This window comes from Empidonax traillii, unplaced genomic scaffold (assembly GCF_003031625.1).
Source record: "Empidonax traillii isolate 1590-97213 ecotype Southwest subspecies unplaced genomic scaffold, ASM303162v1 scaffold73:size1297144, whole genome shotgun sequence".
In the NCBI taxonomy this organism is placed as follows: domain Eukaryota; kingdom Metazoa; phylum Chordata; class Aves; order Passeriformes; family Tyrannidae; genus Empidonax; species Empidonax traillii.
In genome coordinates, this window is record NW_020955266.1 from 1,171,758 (window position 1) to 1,188,780 (window position 17,023).

The window sequence follows — 17,023 nt, forward strand, 5'->3', positions numbered from 1 at the left end:
GTGCACCACAAGGACCTCCCAGCCCTCTGCTCCTGAGCTGTGTTTACTTAAATCTGAACGTGTCTGGTAATAAAAACCACAGTGAAAAGGAAAGACAGATGTTAAAGAGAAATATATATCAAGGGCCAAATGCTGCACTGGTGCCGTGCTATGGAAATTCTGGAGTTTCCTATCCCTTGGCACACCAAAGCCAAGCTAAGAACACAGTCAGGGATGGAAAATTAGGGGCTGAAAGGGCTGTGAGGTTAATTCTGTAATTGTTTGCTCTGGGAGATGCTCATCATCACCAGTGAGGCCACACCGATGTGGGCTATAAGTGGCTGCTGCTGGGGCCAAGATTAAGCAGCACCTCTGCACAATATCCACAGGGATATTGATGTGGGTGGACAGACAGACAGACAGGCAGACAGCCGTGCTCCCAGCCCAGACAGGCGTTTTCTCCCTGACCCTGCTCAATGCAAAGTTCCCAGGCTGCCAGGGTTCCCCTTGGTGGCCTCGCAAGAGCAACCGGCAGGAGCACCCGGCAGGAGCATCCCTCGGTGTTGCCATGGAGATGTGGTTCAGAGGGAGCCTGGGTGCTGTACCCCCCTGGGGGGACTGCAGGACCCCCCACTCCACTGCAGCGCTCGTGAGATAAAAGGGATTTGGGGTCTTCATTCATGCCACAAGGATCTCAGCCAGAGACAACTGTAGGATCTGTGCTGGCGATCAAAGCTGTGGCCCTTCGTTAGCATCGGTATCCAGGACCATCATTAGTGTGTGATGAGGAGACCAGAGCAGCAGGGCAGACAGACAGGCAGATGGGGAGGTAGTGCGGACAGAGAACAGTACCTTGCTGGAGGGGTTTTTTCATGTACTTCTCTGCTTTGCAAGCCTCAAAGGACTCAAGTCCCTGCTGTCCCTCCTGTCTCTCTCCCTTTTGGGAGCTCTGTTAAAGTACTGCTGTCACAGAGACTGAGACACTTAACCTCTGTCCTGCCCTGGCGTGGGTTAACCCAGCCATGCTCAGTGCTTTCCCTCCCTGGGGCATGTTTCCAGCCTGATTACCTCCTGATTTTATCTACTACCTCCTTTTGCTCTGCCTCACTGCCCCTGCCTGCCCCCATCATGGGGTCCTCCTCGTCCCCTGTCCCTCCCCGAGCCCCTCACCAACACCAGCCACAAAAAGCAAAGGCAACAATGGGGACACCCACTCTTGCCTCTACCTCAGGCCAAGCTCCCAGGGCACAGGCAGCCTCTGCGGATTTGCTCCATCAACACTCAGGCTGCAGCTGCACGTTACAACCAGGACCCCTCCAGCACTTCTCTCTGTGTAGACTCTTTCTAAATGAGATTCTGCTCTTTACTCTGCCAACCCCTTAGGACCTGGGAAATAGCTTTGTCTCCATCTTCTCCGCCTTTAATTTCCAGTTTTTCACTAAAACACGAGTTCCCTTTCTTGTCTGCTTTTCCGGGAGATAAACACATCTGTGCTGGCTGTGCTCTGCACATCCCAGAGGCAGCGGGCATCCCCAGCACGTGGCAGGGATAGCAGCTCCCACAGCCCTTAGCAGCTGATGGAGACTCCAGTCACAGCCCCAGAAACAGGAGTTCTAAAGCACGAGATGGTGAGGAAGATGAGCCAAGAGGTGTAGAAAGCTGGGAACTGCCAGCATCCTGAGCAGGTTCCCAGGAGGGACGAGGGCGTCGTGTGTGTGAGCAGGGTCTGGTCCAAAGGCAGGACCCGAGAGCCGCTCCTGCAGCCCCAGAGGGATTGGGACGCCCTGCTCCACCACGTGGTGGGGCCACACCAGCACCATCGCACCACAAAGCCAGGGGTGATATCAGTGCCACCATACCCAGTGCCCTGGCTCTGTCCAGGGCCCTGTGACTAATTTGGGATGCAGTGGACAGTTTTAATATGCTGCTATAAATATTCATGAGCTGTCAGCTGTGAAAAAGGATCCTGCCTCCCGCCCTGCTGCCCTGCCAGGAGGCAGCATTAGGGAGACAGACCAAGCCCTTGCTGGCAGCCACAGGGGTGCAGAAACCCCGGGGGCCACTGGGACATCCCCAGTTTACACCACTGTGAGGATGCTTGGTCGGTGCACACCTTGAGGACGGCCCGAGCCAGCTTGCACCCAAATTGTGGCTGAACATCAGAGCAGTTTCCTCACAGCCATGACGTCCCCGGCAAGCGCGGGGGCGAACGCACCGGCACGGGCGGGGGCCGCCTGTCAAACCCGTGCCTCGAATCCCGCAGAGACGCAGCTCGCGCCTGTCACGGCAGCCTCCAGTCTGCTGAGCTGCAAAATCTCGATGAAAGCCTTGTGCTGAGTTGCAGTTCTGCCGTGCATCGCCCGGGGGATCGCCTGCCACCCGGCTCCCACGTCCCCACCTCGCCCTCCCAGCCCCACATCGCTCAGGCATCACCACTGCCCCGGCCTCAAAAGCATCATCCCGCAGGGATGTGCAGCCCGATTTCTGCATTTCTGAATACCTATTGATTCCTCTTTTACACTCCTCACCCCAGCATATCGATCCAATTTAGCCTCTGTGACTCAAACTAAATTAGCCGCCGTTAATCCATGGATAATTGCAGTGAGCCTGGCTCTGCCTGTCCCAGATTCATGGGTGTCAGCGACGGGGGGGAGAGTTCTGGGTCACTCAGGGACATTCAGGTTTCTCCTCTGTGGGTAAAGCCCCCACACATACATCAGCCCAGAGGCACTGGGGAAGCTGTCTCAGGACATCCATGCTGCAGCCAGAAATACAGCTCCTATAGCTCAGGACACAGCCTGCAGGAAATTTGGCCCCAAATCTTGGGCATTGCCTCCCAGCTCCAGGTTTCCCTGAGCCCTGGGGTTCCTCATATGGGTTTCTGCCTCAACTTCAAACATAAAGTATTGCTACGTGCTTCTTCCAGGCTGCAGCACCAAAAGGGTTAACCCCAAAATCCCCCCCTTCCCCCCCCAGCCACAGAGAGATGAGCAGCCTCAACCCTCGCTGGAGCCTTGGATGAAACCCCAGATGGAAAGCGGAGCCTGTTCCCCTTTGATTAGCAGCCCAGGCTCCCTGGGAGCCCTCAGCATCTCTCGCCTCTAATTTAGCAGCTCACAAAGTGCTGAAGGCAGTGGAGATGCCACACTGTCACCTCACCTGGACTGACAGCCTGGCACAGCACCTGGGGACGTCCCCACACTGATGACAAGGCCAATCCTCCGCTGGGGTCCTGATTGCTGTGTGCGCCCCAGAACTCTCCTCCCACCCAGGCGCCCACAGGCGTGCACCTTCCTCCCCAGCCACGCTCCTCCACTCTTCTGCAAAGCTTCCAAAATAAACATTTAATTTTGATTTAATGCAAGATTTACTGCAGTCAGTAAATACCAACACTATATTAAAGGAGGATTAGTGGCCGTGTAATGGCCAAGTGTCTATTGCATAACCCTTAATCGGTGTGAATGGCTTCCCGCCGTGCCATGGGGCCTCTGGCCATCCCTCCCCATCCCTCCCCGCCTTCCCAGTTGTGGCCGAGGTTGACACTCCCCTGAGAAATTGATGGAATTCCTGAGGCTGCCAGGCAGCAACGGGGGACCACCAAGTGTTAAACTGGTTAAAAGCATCTGCCCATGAGTGCAAAGCCTGATTGTGGCAGCTGAGCATCGTGTGGGGATGATGGTCCCCAAAACACCTTGGCCTGTGCAGCCAGCCTGGGGAAAGCTGCAAATTCCCTGCACAGCCCTGGAGCTCATGGTGGCCTCTGGGAGAGGCCAGGCAGGGCACACGCTCCAGGACCATGCTGGGGTGGTGGATGTTTTGGACAGGAATGACCTGGACATGCTTTCGTGGGAGGGGAAACTGAGGCAGCAGCTGAGCCAAGTGGGACACACCCACAGAGTCCCCCACACCACAGTCTGGCTCTGCCCCTCCACCCTCCCTCCCAGGTCTCTGGCACCCATCTGCATGGAAAGTCAGTTTAAAAATCAAAAAGCACATTTTTGAGCAAGTGTTGGCTGGATTCAGCTGCAAATTCACTTGTCAGGAATATTGGAATTACTGGAGCTGGATGGCGTGAACATCTGTGCAAGGCAAATGTTGGGGCAGGGAGGAGGTAGCAGAGCTGCTGAGCCCCCCCAACCCCCCCTGCTGCCGGCAGATGCTCCATGGGATGCTGCAAGAGGGTTGCTGCAACACAACACATGCCCCCACCCACCCCCTGGTGCAAGGGCATCCCAGCAAGCACCCCAAATTACCCCAGAGAGGAGGCTGGAACTCAGGGGACTCACCATGGCAGCTTGCTGGCTGTAAATTCCACTCTGGGTGAATACTGCAGTAACCGGGCTGAACAGCTTAGGATTGGCATGGAGGGACTCCTCATACCAGCCCATACCTCCTGCCCCCCTGCACTTGCCTGTCATAGACTCCACTAATGTTATGGGGCCTTATGGGGCTTCTCCATCACTTCCAGAGCAGCCACTGAGCATCACTTCCCAACCTCCTCCTGCAGCAGCCCCCAGCTACCAAAACCTGCCTGTTTATGCAGAAAATAACCCTCAGGCAGGAGCTGATCAGCCACTCAGGCATGAGCAGATTGGTGCTCAGGTGTTGACTATTTGGCCACCCAAGCATGGCACAACGGGGTGCTCAGCCGTGCCCTAACGTTCACGGGTGAATTAACTGTGTGCCTGGCTGTGAACTGAGCACCCACACGGGAAACAACAGCGTGGGAAAACCTCATCATTCTGCCCAATGCTCCTTCCCAAAGGCTGGGATGCCCAAATTGCACCCCACCATGTGTTTCAGATGAGGGGGTATCAACACTGGAGCAGGGCTGGATCCAGACTTGGGGACACCCCCTCTCCATCCCCCCATTCCCCCAGATGCAACATCCCAAATAACAAACAGCTTTCAAAGCCTGTCTCCCATTGATGTCACATCAATGCCAGCGGAGATAAAAGCCAAGAGACCCAGAAACAGCGCTGACTTTGCTGGGGAATAATAATTAGAGGGAAAGCCTCATTAGTGCCGCAAGGGTGGCTGCCTGCCCGTGCGTCCCAGACCCCCCAAAGGGGCACGGTGGGTGTCAGCCCTCCCAGCTGCCTTGGTGGGCTGAGCAATGGGGTGCACTGCACTCCCCCCAATGTAAGTGTTAGGTGTAAAGGGAGGTTTTATACTAAAAAAAAAAAAAGGAAGGGAAAATCTGTTTCTCCCTGTCCATGGCTGCTTAGGGCTTCCAGGTGAGCCCAGAGCCCTGGGCAGGGTGATGAAGCCCCATTGTGCCCTCCAGAGCAGCCTGATGGCAAACCCAAGTGTTTGTGGGCAATAAGCAGCACATTGGTTATTTGACATGGGTTTAGAGGGTTTTTTTGGCAACTCTGCAGCTGGAAAGGAGCAGGGGGAGTTCAGGGTGCTGCCTCCAGCTACCCTCCATGCCAGTGGGGAAAGGGGGTCTGGTGGTGCCCCAGGGAGAGTCTCTGGCAGTGCCTGCATGTGCCACTGAAGGGAACACGGGAAAGGGTAGGGGAAATGGGCACTGTGAAGTGGCACAGGACCCTTGAACCCTGAGACCACACTCCATCACCCTCTTGAGAGGCTGGGCCAGCTGGGCAGCACCCACCAACCCTGTCTCCTGGTAAGTGCCCCAGAAAACAACACTTGCACCAAATCAACGGCATTTGATGTGAAATCAGTGGCTTGGTGACAACAGGAAAGGGATAAGGAAGGAAGTGTCACCGGGAGGGTTTAACCACTGTGGCCGCCACTGAGGAGCAGCAGCGGTGGGTGCCCTGGCACCCAGCCTGGCTGGGGGATACCAGCAAGGGGCTGCTGCAACCAAACTCCAGCAAAACCCCTCTTGCCAAGGCCAAAAATCCAAAGAGCTGAAGCAGATGGGTGGCTCTGGGGATGGGCAGAGTGGGGCCACACAGGACAGGGTCACCAGCACCCAGGCATGGGAGCAAGGCAGAGGCGCCAGGTGGGGAGAGGTGCCACAACAGCAGTTATTCATCACAGAGAACCTGTCATGCTTTTTTGTTTTGGTTTACTTTATTGAGAGGTGAGCCCAATTCATCCTGACAGAGGTTCACAGCACAGCTCTGCCCAGCGGCTGCTTACAGAGACACGCCGACAAGCAAGATGGTGTGGGGGAAAGGCACCCTGTGTCTGTGCCACAGGGGGCTGGTGGGCACCGAAATGGGCTCAGCATATCGCCTCCAGCCCTGTGCCACCCCGGGGACAGCTGCCATTGTGGCATCTGAGATGTCTGGGCTTCCCTGCGGGCACTCAGCACCAGCGCCGCTCTCAGAGGATGCACTCCCGGCAGACACAGACCAACTCACTCCGAGCACTCCTGAGGACGGGTGTCAAATCAATCCCCACAGCAGAGATGCCAAGTTAAAAAAAAAAAAAAAAAAAAAAAAGAGCAAAAAACCCCAGAGGAAAGCAGCCAGCCATCTGCCAAAACAGCAACTTTCAGCTGGATTTCCAGAAACACTTCAGCTCTTAAAACCAAGAGAGGAGAGAAAATAAAACCCCTCCTCCTCCACAAGCATAGAAAGCATTCAGATGAAGTGCAAAATTCCAATTTGACTTCAAAGGCATTTCTCCTGGCTGGTTACCCCCAAATTCTGGCACAACCCACTGGAAAGCTGGTGGGCAGTGCTGTTTTGCTGCCAGATGACAGCACCCAGCCAGCCTGGGTGTGGGGTGCCATGCCAGGGGAGCCCAGGGTATCAGAGGAATGCTAAAAACCCGGTACTCACCTGTTTGGAAGCAGAGAGGATGAGGAGGAATGGAGGGGAGGAAAGTGAAAATAAAGTTCTCATCAGTTGTAATCAGCAGGTTTTTCCATGCACTATATATTAACTTAATGTATGTTACAATCTCCTCTGTAATGGAAAAATACCACAGCCGTTGTAACTAGTAACACTTTCAAGAGCACTTGACTCCCAAGTCATCCAGGTGCTTTTGACAGTGTTACCCTCGGTTGCTATAGGAACCCTAATAGTTTTCCCATCTGACTTCTCCATTAACACTGGGATTTATATTTAATTTGTTTTCCTTTTCCTCAGAAAGAGGCAGCGAGGAGCAAGTGCGCGTGCACGCGCTCCTCCACGGGTGCCTCCTGGCCGTGCCAAAAATCAGCACCGGGGACCAGAGTGGGTCGTGCCGAGATGGTGCTGGAACGACAGACCCCGACCTGCTGCAGGTCACAGCCCCAGTGCACTGCCAGGAACCATCTGTGATGGTGCTCAGGGTGGCTTTATTACAGGGCTCTCCTATGGTCCTGTGCCAGTCTGTCCCCCCCTTTTTGCCTTCCTTGAGGCAGTGGGGTCGAGGGGCTCATGGGCTGAGCATCCCACGCAGCTCCTGGGCAGAGGTGACAGGCAGGGAGCAAGTGAAGTTGCTGCAGAGGTAGGCGGTGGCTTTCCCATCCTTCCTCTCCAGGGATGCAAGGAAAGGCAACTGGCGGTAGAGGAACCTGGCGCTGTCTCCATCTGCGAGCATCAACACCTGTGGAGAAGGAGCTGTGAGAGCCGGAGAGCTGGTCCTTCCCTCCCTGCTGACGTGCCGAGGGCTGGCAGTGTCCCCCCGCCATGTGCTTGCCCAAAATGAGGGACAGGGAGCTGAGGGGACCCACGCCAGTGTCCCACGGTCACAACCCTGTAACGGCTGTGCTGCAGGCAGCGCAATGGAGATGTGGCAGCTTTGCCTCCCTTGTCTGCTCCAGACACTCGGCAGCCAGGATGGAACACAGGGATCAGCACACCCCAGCCTGGAGGGGGCTCCCTGGGAACACCTGCCCAGCCCAGGGGTAGCCCCAGAACCAGCTGCAGCATCACCCCATCCCACCTACAGCCCAGCTCCTCCTGCCCTCCCCACGCTTCCCACAAAACTCAGCCGCTGGCAGTGGGTCAGGGGCTCTCCCAGCTGACACAGCAGCACCAGCCAGGGGTGATGGCCAGGCTTCCAGGATAATTAGCTTTTCTGAAAGGGAAAATGTTTGTTAAAGCCTCAGGGCTTGCAGGCTAATCAGGAGGAAGGCCAGGAGCTGGCTGTGAGCCTTGTGCTGACACTGATGCACAGGGTGAGCAAAACACCAGCCCTTCCCAGGGCCCAAGGCATGGCAGGAGCATCCTGCTGCCAGAACATGCACCCTTGCCCACCCCAGCCCCAGCTCAGCAATGTGCACATGCTTCAGTGCCTGCTGAGCACAGACACGCTCGCCACATGCCACAACACTCACACCAATGCCCACAAGGGATGCCAACACCAAATGCTGCTCCCACACATCTCCCACCATGGCACTGCTTTGCCCAACACGCAGCATCCTCTGCACCAGCTCTGGGGCCAGCAGCAAACCTAGCTCTGACACCCAAGGACATGCACACAGTCTCACCTGTGCCTGGCAGGGACTGCCCATGCTCCTGTGTCCCCATGGGGCCACTGTGTCCCCAAGTCCTTGCCCTGGATAATGGTTGCTGTAGTCCCGTCCTGTCCCCCATTACCCCCACATCTGCTTGGCCACTGCCTTGACCCAGCTCTGGCTCAGCACATCTCCCTGCCTGCCTCCTGCTCCCCCCCAACCTCCTCCCCCTTCGCCTTTGTCTGGAATTAATTCCAGGAGTGATTAATTACCAATTCATGTCCAATCTGAAATTCATTATTCATTTTTCTCACAAGCTCCCCAAGGTCCTCTCACGGGGCCAGGATGAAGGCGAGCGGCAGGCGAGCGCTCTGCAGCTGAGGAGATAATGGGATCCTTCATAATTACCCTAAAGACCATTAACAGGGCAGGGATCTATACCAGGAGCTGGGATTCAGCCTTGGAGCAGGGATCCAACTCTCCGTGCTCCCAGCACCAGGACACCCCGAGCAATAGCCATCAGCATCGCCCCAGAGCACCTGCACCCCCACAGCAGCTGCCTGTGGCAAAGGCCTCCTCCTGGCCCAGGGTCCATTTAAAACCACGACCTCAATGCCATTTTATCACTGGCATCTCGGTACAGCAAGGATTCCAGTGTGAGGTTTGTAAGGAATTAATTACTGGAACGACCTAATTAATTGTGTTCCTGTAGACGAGCCTGGCCCTCAACACCCTGCCAGCACTGAGGGAGTGGGGGCGCAGGGGACACAGCAATGATGTTTCCCCAACTCTTTGGCAAAGTGAATTCCCAAAGCTGCCACGTCCCTGGAGCAGGTGACCTGGGACTGCTCTGCTTCAGTCAGCTTCCCAGGGTGGGGAAGGAGAGCTGAGGAGCAGCTGGAGGGGGCAGGAGGCGGGTGGGAAAAGGAGCACCCGCATGTCCATGTGATGCAGCACAGAAAGATGGGTGGCAGTCGGGAGGTAGCAGGCTGCTCCCAAAGGCAGTGCGACCCTCTGAGCAGTGGGACTCTCCCCCACCTTCCCCCCATCACCTCTGCAAGGTGAGGAGTCATTGCTACCGCCAGAGATGCTGCTCAGCTCCTACCACTCCTGCACGTTTGTGCTTGGGGAAGCAGACACGTGCCAATTGGGCTCTGCTCCTCTGGGAGGGAAAAACCACATTCCTTCTTCCAGGAAACAAACCCAAGATACTGAATGAAACAGCTTCAGTTCCATCCAACCACTGCAACACGAGGAAGATGCAAGGGCAGGCAAGGGGCAAACAGGGCCAGACCCTCACCCCGCCTGCTACCAGGGTCCAGCTTCAGCCCCCACGAGCCCCACCAAGCACAACCCGCCTGCACACAGGCACCACTGTGCTCAGGCAGCCCCTGGGCACCCTGTGACCCCAAAGCTGCCCCTGATGTGGGCTCGGGGGTAAACCTTGCTACTTCCAAGGATGCCAGGGTGGCTACAGGCAGCAGGTGACCCACACACTGGCTGGATCTGCATGGGGCATGACACATTCCCACCGGGCATGACACATTCACACCAGGATGAAAGGTTTTCCCTTGGGAAAGCACTGGGCTCAGGCTGAGAGCGGTGTAAACAGCCAGCAGCAAAAGCAGCTGCTGCTGCAGCCACTGATGGGCTGGGCTGCCTGTCCTCCAGAAAGGTCAGGATGCTTCCTGGAAGGGAGGCAGGACAGAGGAGGAGGAGGAAGAGGATGGATGTTAAAGCAGCATCAGGAAAAGGATGGAAGCACCAGCAATGCAGGCAACAGGGGCCAGGGGAGGCCTGGCAAGTGGGACACACGTCTACCTTGTTTGGGCTGAAGACAGAGCGGACACAGCGCAGCATCTCTTTGGTGTCTTCTCCTTGGGGGTCCCCACAGATAACCACCTGTCCAGGGGGAATGTGAGTGGCAGGAGGGAGAAAACAGAGCTGTGACTGCATCCACACCACCACCAGCCCCACTCCCTGCAGCAGATCCCGAGGGGACACTGAGTCCCAGCCCATACCTGTTTGAGGGTGTGATGGAAGATGCCAGTGGCCCGGGCCATCTCTGGCAGGGCTATCGGGATCTTCTGCAGCCTCTCTGAGAAGGCAGCCAAGATCTGCCCAGCTTTCTCCACCCAGTCCATATGGCCAGAGTAACAGGCTGCTCGGAGCAGGTTTGTGACAGTGACAGAGTTGGCGGTGGGCTCTGCTCCATCTTGGTCTGCAGGGGACAACAGCTCCCATCAGCCAAGTGCCCCACCACCCCACAGCCTGGCTCTCTTGCCTGGCATCGCCCCTGTCCTCCCGAAGCTGCCCCACACCATCACCCATGGAGATCATGGCCATGTCCCCAGGCTCACCACCCTTGAGGCGCAGGAGCAGGGAGGGATCACCAGCCTCGCTGGAAAAATACGCAAAGCCTTTGGGGTCCCAGAAGAGCTTGTCTTGCATGTGCTGGAGATGCAGGGCCCACTCCAGCCAGTCCTGCTCCAATGAGGCTTCATACAGGTCAAAGAGTGCTTGGATGACGAAGACATAATCCTCCAGGAAGCCCTGGATGGGCACAGCACTGCAGGGGCATATGGGGAAGGAGCATCAGGATCTCTATACTGACCAGGTTGTAAATGTTCTCCAAGGCAGCAAAGCCCTGCCTACTGGTCTCTGCTACCCAAGGAGATGCCACCAAGATAAGCAGTGGCTGTGCTAAGTCATCACACGGCTCAGCCCCAAGGCTCTGTACAGGAGATGAGGGCAGGGGAAGACTCCTGCCATCATGGATGAGGAATGGGAAAAGATTTGACCTTAATCCCTCCTCACTGGGTGGGGGACACTAACGCATCCTAAACTGCACCAGAAGAGGTTTGCACAAAGCAAAAAGCCTCCCTTCCACTTCAGTCCTGCCTGAAAGACAGGAGGATGGGCTGTACTGGAAGGCTGGGCAGCACCTGCAGAGTGGCCAGTTGACCTACAGACACTGACACTCACCTCTGCTCCACTGAGCTGTCCTTGCCCCGGTAGCAGCTCCGCAGCAGCCTCCCGCTGTCGGGGTCGAAAAGGTGTGTCCTCAGGAAGGCAGCTGCCTGTGCAGCCCTGTGCACATACCCCTGCTCAGCCAGGGCTGCCCCAGCCTGGGCAAAGCCTGAGATCATCAGCCCTGCATATGCACAGACACGAGGACAGGCTCAGGAGTGCACACAGGACCAGTGGGGAGTCTCTGTCTGTCACTGGTAGGATGCTCAGTGTGAAGCTCATCCTCCCTGATGCCAGCAGGTCAGGGCTCAGTCACCAGCTCTTCTGTTCAGTTCCAATCACTAAGGAAGTCACTTACTGTCACCAAAAAGAAAGGCAGAGCACTAAAAGGCCAGCAGGAGCTGAGCCATCACTTGTGGGCAGAAACAGGGCTTAAGAGTATTCCTGTTTGCAGGAGCTGGTATAACTCCAGCCCACACCAGCTCCAGCCCCAGATACCCAGGGATTTACTGCTGGGAACAGTGCCTGGGGCAGCAGGATGCCCAGACAGACAGACACAGTGGTTCCCCCTGCCCATGCAGCAGTGGGGATGGGTTCTGTGCCAGCCTGGATTCTGGGTCCCCAACTTAAGTTCCTTTCCCCACAGCACAGCCAGGGGAGCTGGGCTGAGCCAGGAAAAGAGTTTTGCTGCTCTCTGCTGGCAACTGGGGAGGAAAATGAAGCCAGAAAAATATCCCAGTGCTCCACAGCCTCACAGCTTGCAGGTGTGGGGCTGCTTCCCCCTAATCCCTGATCCCAGCCCACCTATGCCTCTCTGGGGGTTCTCCAGGCCCAGCAGGACTCGTTGATACCATCCCCCCAAAACGTGCTGGCCCCAGGGGGCCGCAGAGGGGTCCAGCCAAGGAACATGCCCCTGGAGCCGAGCTGCCTCTCACCATTCCACGCTGCCAGCATCTTGGAGTCCAGGTGTGGCCGTGGCCGCTGTGCCCGGGCTGTGCCCAGCCTGTGCCGGCATTCCTGCAGCAGGGCATCCAGCCGGCCCGGCTCCAGCCCAAACCGGGCCGCCGTCAGCTCCGGGGAGCACTGGGCAATGAGGACGTTCTTGCCCTTCAGCTCCTCATGGGGGTCCTGAAAGGACAGAAATGAGTTCTATGAAGACCATCCAGCTGGGGAGGTGTCAGACCCCGCATGCTTTGGGGCTGCTCTGCCACCCCTCCAAGCCCAGGGATGCGGGTCCCCCACCAACACTCCCGGTATCAGGCATCCCTCACCTGCATGGGGTCCACGTTGCCGTTCTCCTTCACTCCATAGTGGTGCATGAAGACATCCCCCAAGGTCGTGCCCTCCTTGGCCCCCTCGACAGGGTCAGGGAGGAGAGCCTGGAGCTCCCTGGCCTCCCACACACAGAAAGCTCCTTCTCGCTTCTCTTTGGATGTGGTGGTTGGGTAGGAATCTGCATCCTCTGCGCTATAGAAACCTCCTGCCTGGGAAAAGAGCAGCAGAGAGACCCTCCAGCTAACCAGGACAGCACCTTCAAAGAGCTCCTCATCACTGCTGGGCTGGCAGTCCGGTCACCAAGCCTCAGCAGTGCCCCAGACTGAGCTCAGCTGGGGAGGGAGGGAGGGGGGGAGGGAAAAGAAGCCCCAGGCCACATCCCAGGGCAGGGTAAGTGGCTCCCTTTGGCTCTGCTCAGGGAACAACCTACCTGGTCACTCAGGTCCCGTGAGACATAGAGCAGAATGTCACGGGCAACATCGGCAAAGAATTCATCCCCAGAGATCTGAGGGAGGCACAGGGTGGACATCAGTGTTACAAGGGGCAGGGGAGAGGGCAGGAGACACAGCAGGATAAAGTAAGAGACTCTGATCTAAAGAGTTGGTAAAGGAAGTGAATCACATTTAAAAGTCCAGGGATTTTAAATGTGGGATGAATTCAGAGTGAGATCTCCAATGGAAATCTACTATCAGTGTATACTGATCAGCTACTAACTCTGGAGTTACACCGAGGTCAGAGGCAGCAGCGTTTGTTTGCTGACTTGCAAAGACCAGCCCAAAGGCTGTTCCCTCCCCTATTATGTTCAAAAAAGTGGGGCTGCACTGTCACGGGTTTGTGCAGTGTTTCTGTCTGAACAACAGCAGTTGAAGGGAGCACAGGATTGCTCCATGCCTGTGGGATGGCAATATTCTGGGGAACAGGCTTTGAAGCTGCTCCCTAAATCAACCCAGCCCTCCCCAGCCAGCACGAGTGGGCTCAGCCCTCACAGAAGGATGCCACAGCTGTACCTGAAATGCCCTGCTGTACACAGCTGCCAGCTGCCCCTGGTCGTACAGCATCTTCTCAAAGTGAGGGACGTGCCAGTGCTGGTCGGTGGAGTAGCGGTGAAACCCCTGCAAAGACCACGTGGACATGTCTCCACCCCACATCTCCAGGGCATGCCAGGGGTTTACCCCCAAGGATTTCCTCCTACCTGACCAATGTGGTCATGGATGCCCCCATGAGCCATCATCTTGAGGGTATGCAGAGCCATCTGCAGTGCCCGGGCACCCTCTGGAGTTGTTCGGTGCAGGGCCCAGTACGTGAACAGGAAATTCAAATTCACTGAAATACAGGGAGAAAGAGGGAGGCTGTGGGGTGAGCTCTGCCCCCACAGCACTGCCTCCCCCCTGACAGGGCTCAGCAGCAGAGGCCACACTGACCTGGAGTGGGGAACTTGGGGGCTTGGGAAAAGCCACCGTACTCCTCATCATAGGATCTGGAGAGCTGCTGGAAACATGTGTCCATCACCTCTTTGGATGGTGGGGGTGACTCCTGGCCCTGCACATGGATCTCAGATGTCTGTCTCAGTGCTTCCAGAATCCTATGGCTGTTCTCCAACAGGGCATCTTTGTTCTCCTCCCACTGAGATGCAAATGGGAGAAAGACAGTTCTTCCACGTTTTTCTCTCTCTGTTTCCTGCCTTGCATCAGTCCAAACCCAACTCTGGTTCTTAACTACCCTCCCCAGATCAGCTCAAATCCACCTCCAAACCAGCCAAAGCTCTGGCACGTTCTCTAGGATACTCTTCTTCACAACTCTATCTCCTAACTCAGTTACCCTTCAAGCCCAGACCAACCTCCCTGGGTCCCTTTTGGCTGAGCAGTGGCTGCTACACCCTTCCTGCCCCCCACCTGCTCTGCGATCCGGAGCAGCACAGTCCGAAAACCAACACGATGGAATCGATCCTCAGGAGGGAAGTACGTCCCCCCAGCAAAGGGCTTGAGATCTGGGGTCAGCCAGACGCTCATGGGCCAACCACCTCCTCCGCTGGTGGCCTGAAAGACAAATCACGGGTGCACCAAGGTCACGCAGGAGGCATCTCCTGCTCTGTGACCCTCCCGCACATCCAAGAGCCTCACTCAAGGACAGAGGCCCCAAGATGGCCCCATCATACCACCCCACAAACTGGTTCCTCTTGTCTGAGGAAGATGACCACGAACCTCAACTTGAGGGAGTCATTGCGAGCCTCCTGGGCCCTGCCCGTGCCTCCCTCACCTGCACAAAGGTCATGTACACTTTGTCCACGTCTGGCCGCTCCTCACGATCCACTTTGATGCACACAAAGTGCTTGTTCATGATCTCCCCGATCTCCTTGCTCTTGAAGGACTCCTCCTCCATCACATGGCACCAGTGGCAGGTGGAGTAGCCCACTGAAAAAAAGCTCAGGTGAGTGAGGAAGGGAGCAGGACACATTTGAGTGATGGGGAGATCACTCAGAGATGGGGAGCCCTGTTATGGGCAACAGCTGCTGCACCCCTAGAGAAGAAAGGGAGGGGAAAGGAGAGGAGGGGAAAGGAGGGCTCTTCTGGGCCTCCCCAGAAAGAGGGGAAAGGTCCCCTACATTCTCCAGTTCTTCCTCTTAAAATCTGGCCAAATCTTGCTCCCACCTTTAAAGAGAGCTTTTCCAGCTCGTGGCCCTCTCTTGCTCGGTGTCCATCAGTATCTACATGGCTACTCACACACTAGCTTGGGATGCAGCCCAGCTTATCTGATCATCCACTGAACCACTCATGCCGACATGAAATATGTCTTGTTTCTGTTTACCTGAGAGGAATATCACCTTGTTTTCTCTCTTGGCTTTATCAAAGGCTTCCTGACCCCAAGGGTACCTGTGGTGGGGAAAGACAAGAAAGGAACTTCAGGGCTTCCAGCTGCCAGGACCCAGGCTCCTCCAGAACTGCTGCCTGGTGAGAGTAGTCAGGACAGCCAGAGCTGGCTCAGGAGGGTGGACCTCGAGCCTGGGGGGCCTTCCATATGGCAGTGAGTCCCTCAGCCCCACAGACACCAGGAGAGAAGGAGGAGGAGGAGGGGGAAAGGTTCCCCTTGCTCTTACCAATCCACAGGGTTGTGGGCGTGCTGCAGCAGATACGGGGACTTCTCATTAATGAGGCGGTTGGTGTGACGAGGAGCGCCAGGAGGGCTGGGTGACCCCCCCGTGGCCATGGCTGCCAGCCCTGTCAGGAACGCGCACCTGTGACACCAAAAAGGGTGCTGGGCTCCCTGCTCAGCACAGGGGAGCTCAGCATTCAGGGAGAGCCACGATGGCCCAGGGCAAAACCACCATCACCCCAGTCCCTGTTGGTGCCCCCACTCCCAGCCCCAGTTCCAAGTGGGACTCAGTCTACCTCCATCCCCCTCAGGACCCTACAAGTCCTCCCCACTCACTGGAGGCTCAGGGGAGGTTCTTCTCCAGTTCGGCACAGCCATGGCAGGGGACTGCCAACCCCAGGGCTGCCCCCTCCAGCACCCTTTGGGGACACACCCGATAGCTGTGGGTGCAGAAGCAGCGCCTGTGGGACTTGACCTGCATGTCCTTAGAGAGGAACATCCCCTCAGAGAGGAAAATGCCCTTCCGTGGGTGCAGGGGTGGGTGGAAGGTGCGGGTGTGGGCAGGGGGGGCACAGATTCTTCATGGCGAGGGGAATGAGGGGAAGGAGGGGACCAGAGAGGCTCCCTTGCTGCTGGGCAGGATGCAGGGCTGGGGCATGAGGATGCAGGAAGAGTGCAGGGATGAAGGGCTGCAATGAAGGGATGTAAGGCTGGGATGCAGGGATGTAAGGCTGGGATACAGGATGCAGAAGGGGGAGAGCAATGAAGGGCCGGGATACAGGGATGCAGAAAGAAGCGTGAGAGGGGGGCGCGCGACTGGGGTGCGGAGAGTGCGTAAAGCCATGCAGGGGGTGCAAGGATGCGGGAAGGATTTAAGGAGGATAAGGGGGTGTGCAGAGCGATGCAGTGAGGATGTTGGGGAATGGAGGAGAGGCTTTTGGAGGGATTCGGGAGGAGATGCAGGGCGGGGTACAGGGCGCTGGAGGACAACTTAGGGGGAGCAGGGGGGCACAGAAGGGGTGCGGGAAGGCAGTGATAGCGCAGCGGGGCTGCCGGGTCACACATCCACCGCCCCCGGAGCCGGACCCGCCACCCCCGGGCCCCGCCGGTACCTGCGGGCGCTGCGCAGCGGCCCCGCCAACATGGCGGAGGATGGACACGGCCCCGCCCCCGGCCGCCGACGGCCCCGCCCCGAGACACCATTGATCCAATCACCGGCCCCGCCGCGCCCACGGCCCCGCCCACTGAGCCACGGCCCCTCCAGGCTCTGCCCCCTCAGCCGCTGTCCCTCCAATCACGGGCCTCGTTGTGCCCTCGGCCCCGCCCCTGAGGCTCGGCCCCGCC

At 57.1% G+C, this 17,023-nt stretch overlaps 1 protein-coding gene across 3 annotated transcripts; it reads right to left on the reverse strand.

The window, feature by feature from the left end:
• Nucleotides 1–6,004: 6,004 nt before the first annotated feature.
• Nucleotides 6,005–16,845, reverse strand: SPATA20 (spermatogenesis associated 20). Of its 3 annotated transcripts, XR_003570877.1 has the most exons (17): nucleotides 16,113–16,769; nucleotides 15,684–15,821; nucleotides 15,395–15,459; nucleotides 14,846–15,000; nucleotides 14,482–14,625; nucleotides 14,011–14,212; nucleotides 13,782–13,912; nucleotides 13,597–13,701; nucleotides 13,020–13,094; nucleotides 12,586–12,798; nucleotides 12,250–12,442; nucleotides 11,330–11,498; nucleotides 10,705–10,913; nucleotides 10,366–10,565; nucleotides 10,166–10,246; nucleotides 8,617–8,721; nucleotides 7,380–7,491 (listed from the first exon to the last, which is right to left on the reverse strand). XR_003570877.1 is itself a non-coding variant. In XM_027880672.1 (16 exons), the coding sequence occupies exons 1-16, from the start codon at nucleotides 16,821–16,823 to the stop codon at nucleotides 7,321–7,323; spliced, it is 2,283 nt and encodes a 760-aa protein (XP_027736473.1). In that variant the 5' UTR covers nucleotides 16,824–16,845; the 3' UTR covers nucleotides 6,005–7,320. The 3 variants fall into 3 exon arrangements, 2 of the variants coding, with proteins under 2 accessions (XP_027736473.1, XP_027736472.1); XM_027880672.1 differs by lacking the exons at nucleotides 8,617–8,721; nucleotides 16,113–16,769 and adding an exon at nucleotides 16,792–16,845 and having other exon boundaries at nucleotides 6,005–7,491; XM_027880671.1 differs by lacking the exon at nucleotides 8,617–8,721 and having other exon boundaries at nucleotides 6,005–7,491; nucleotides 16,113–16,768.
• Between the last annotated feature and the right edge of the window lie 178 nt (nucleotides 16,846–17,023).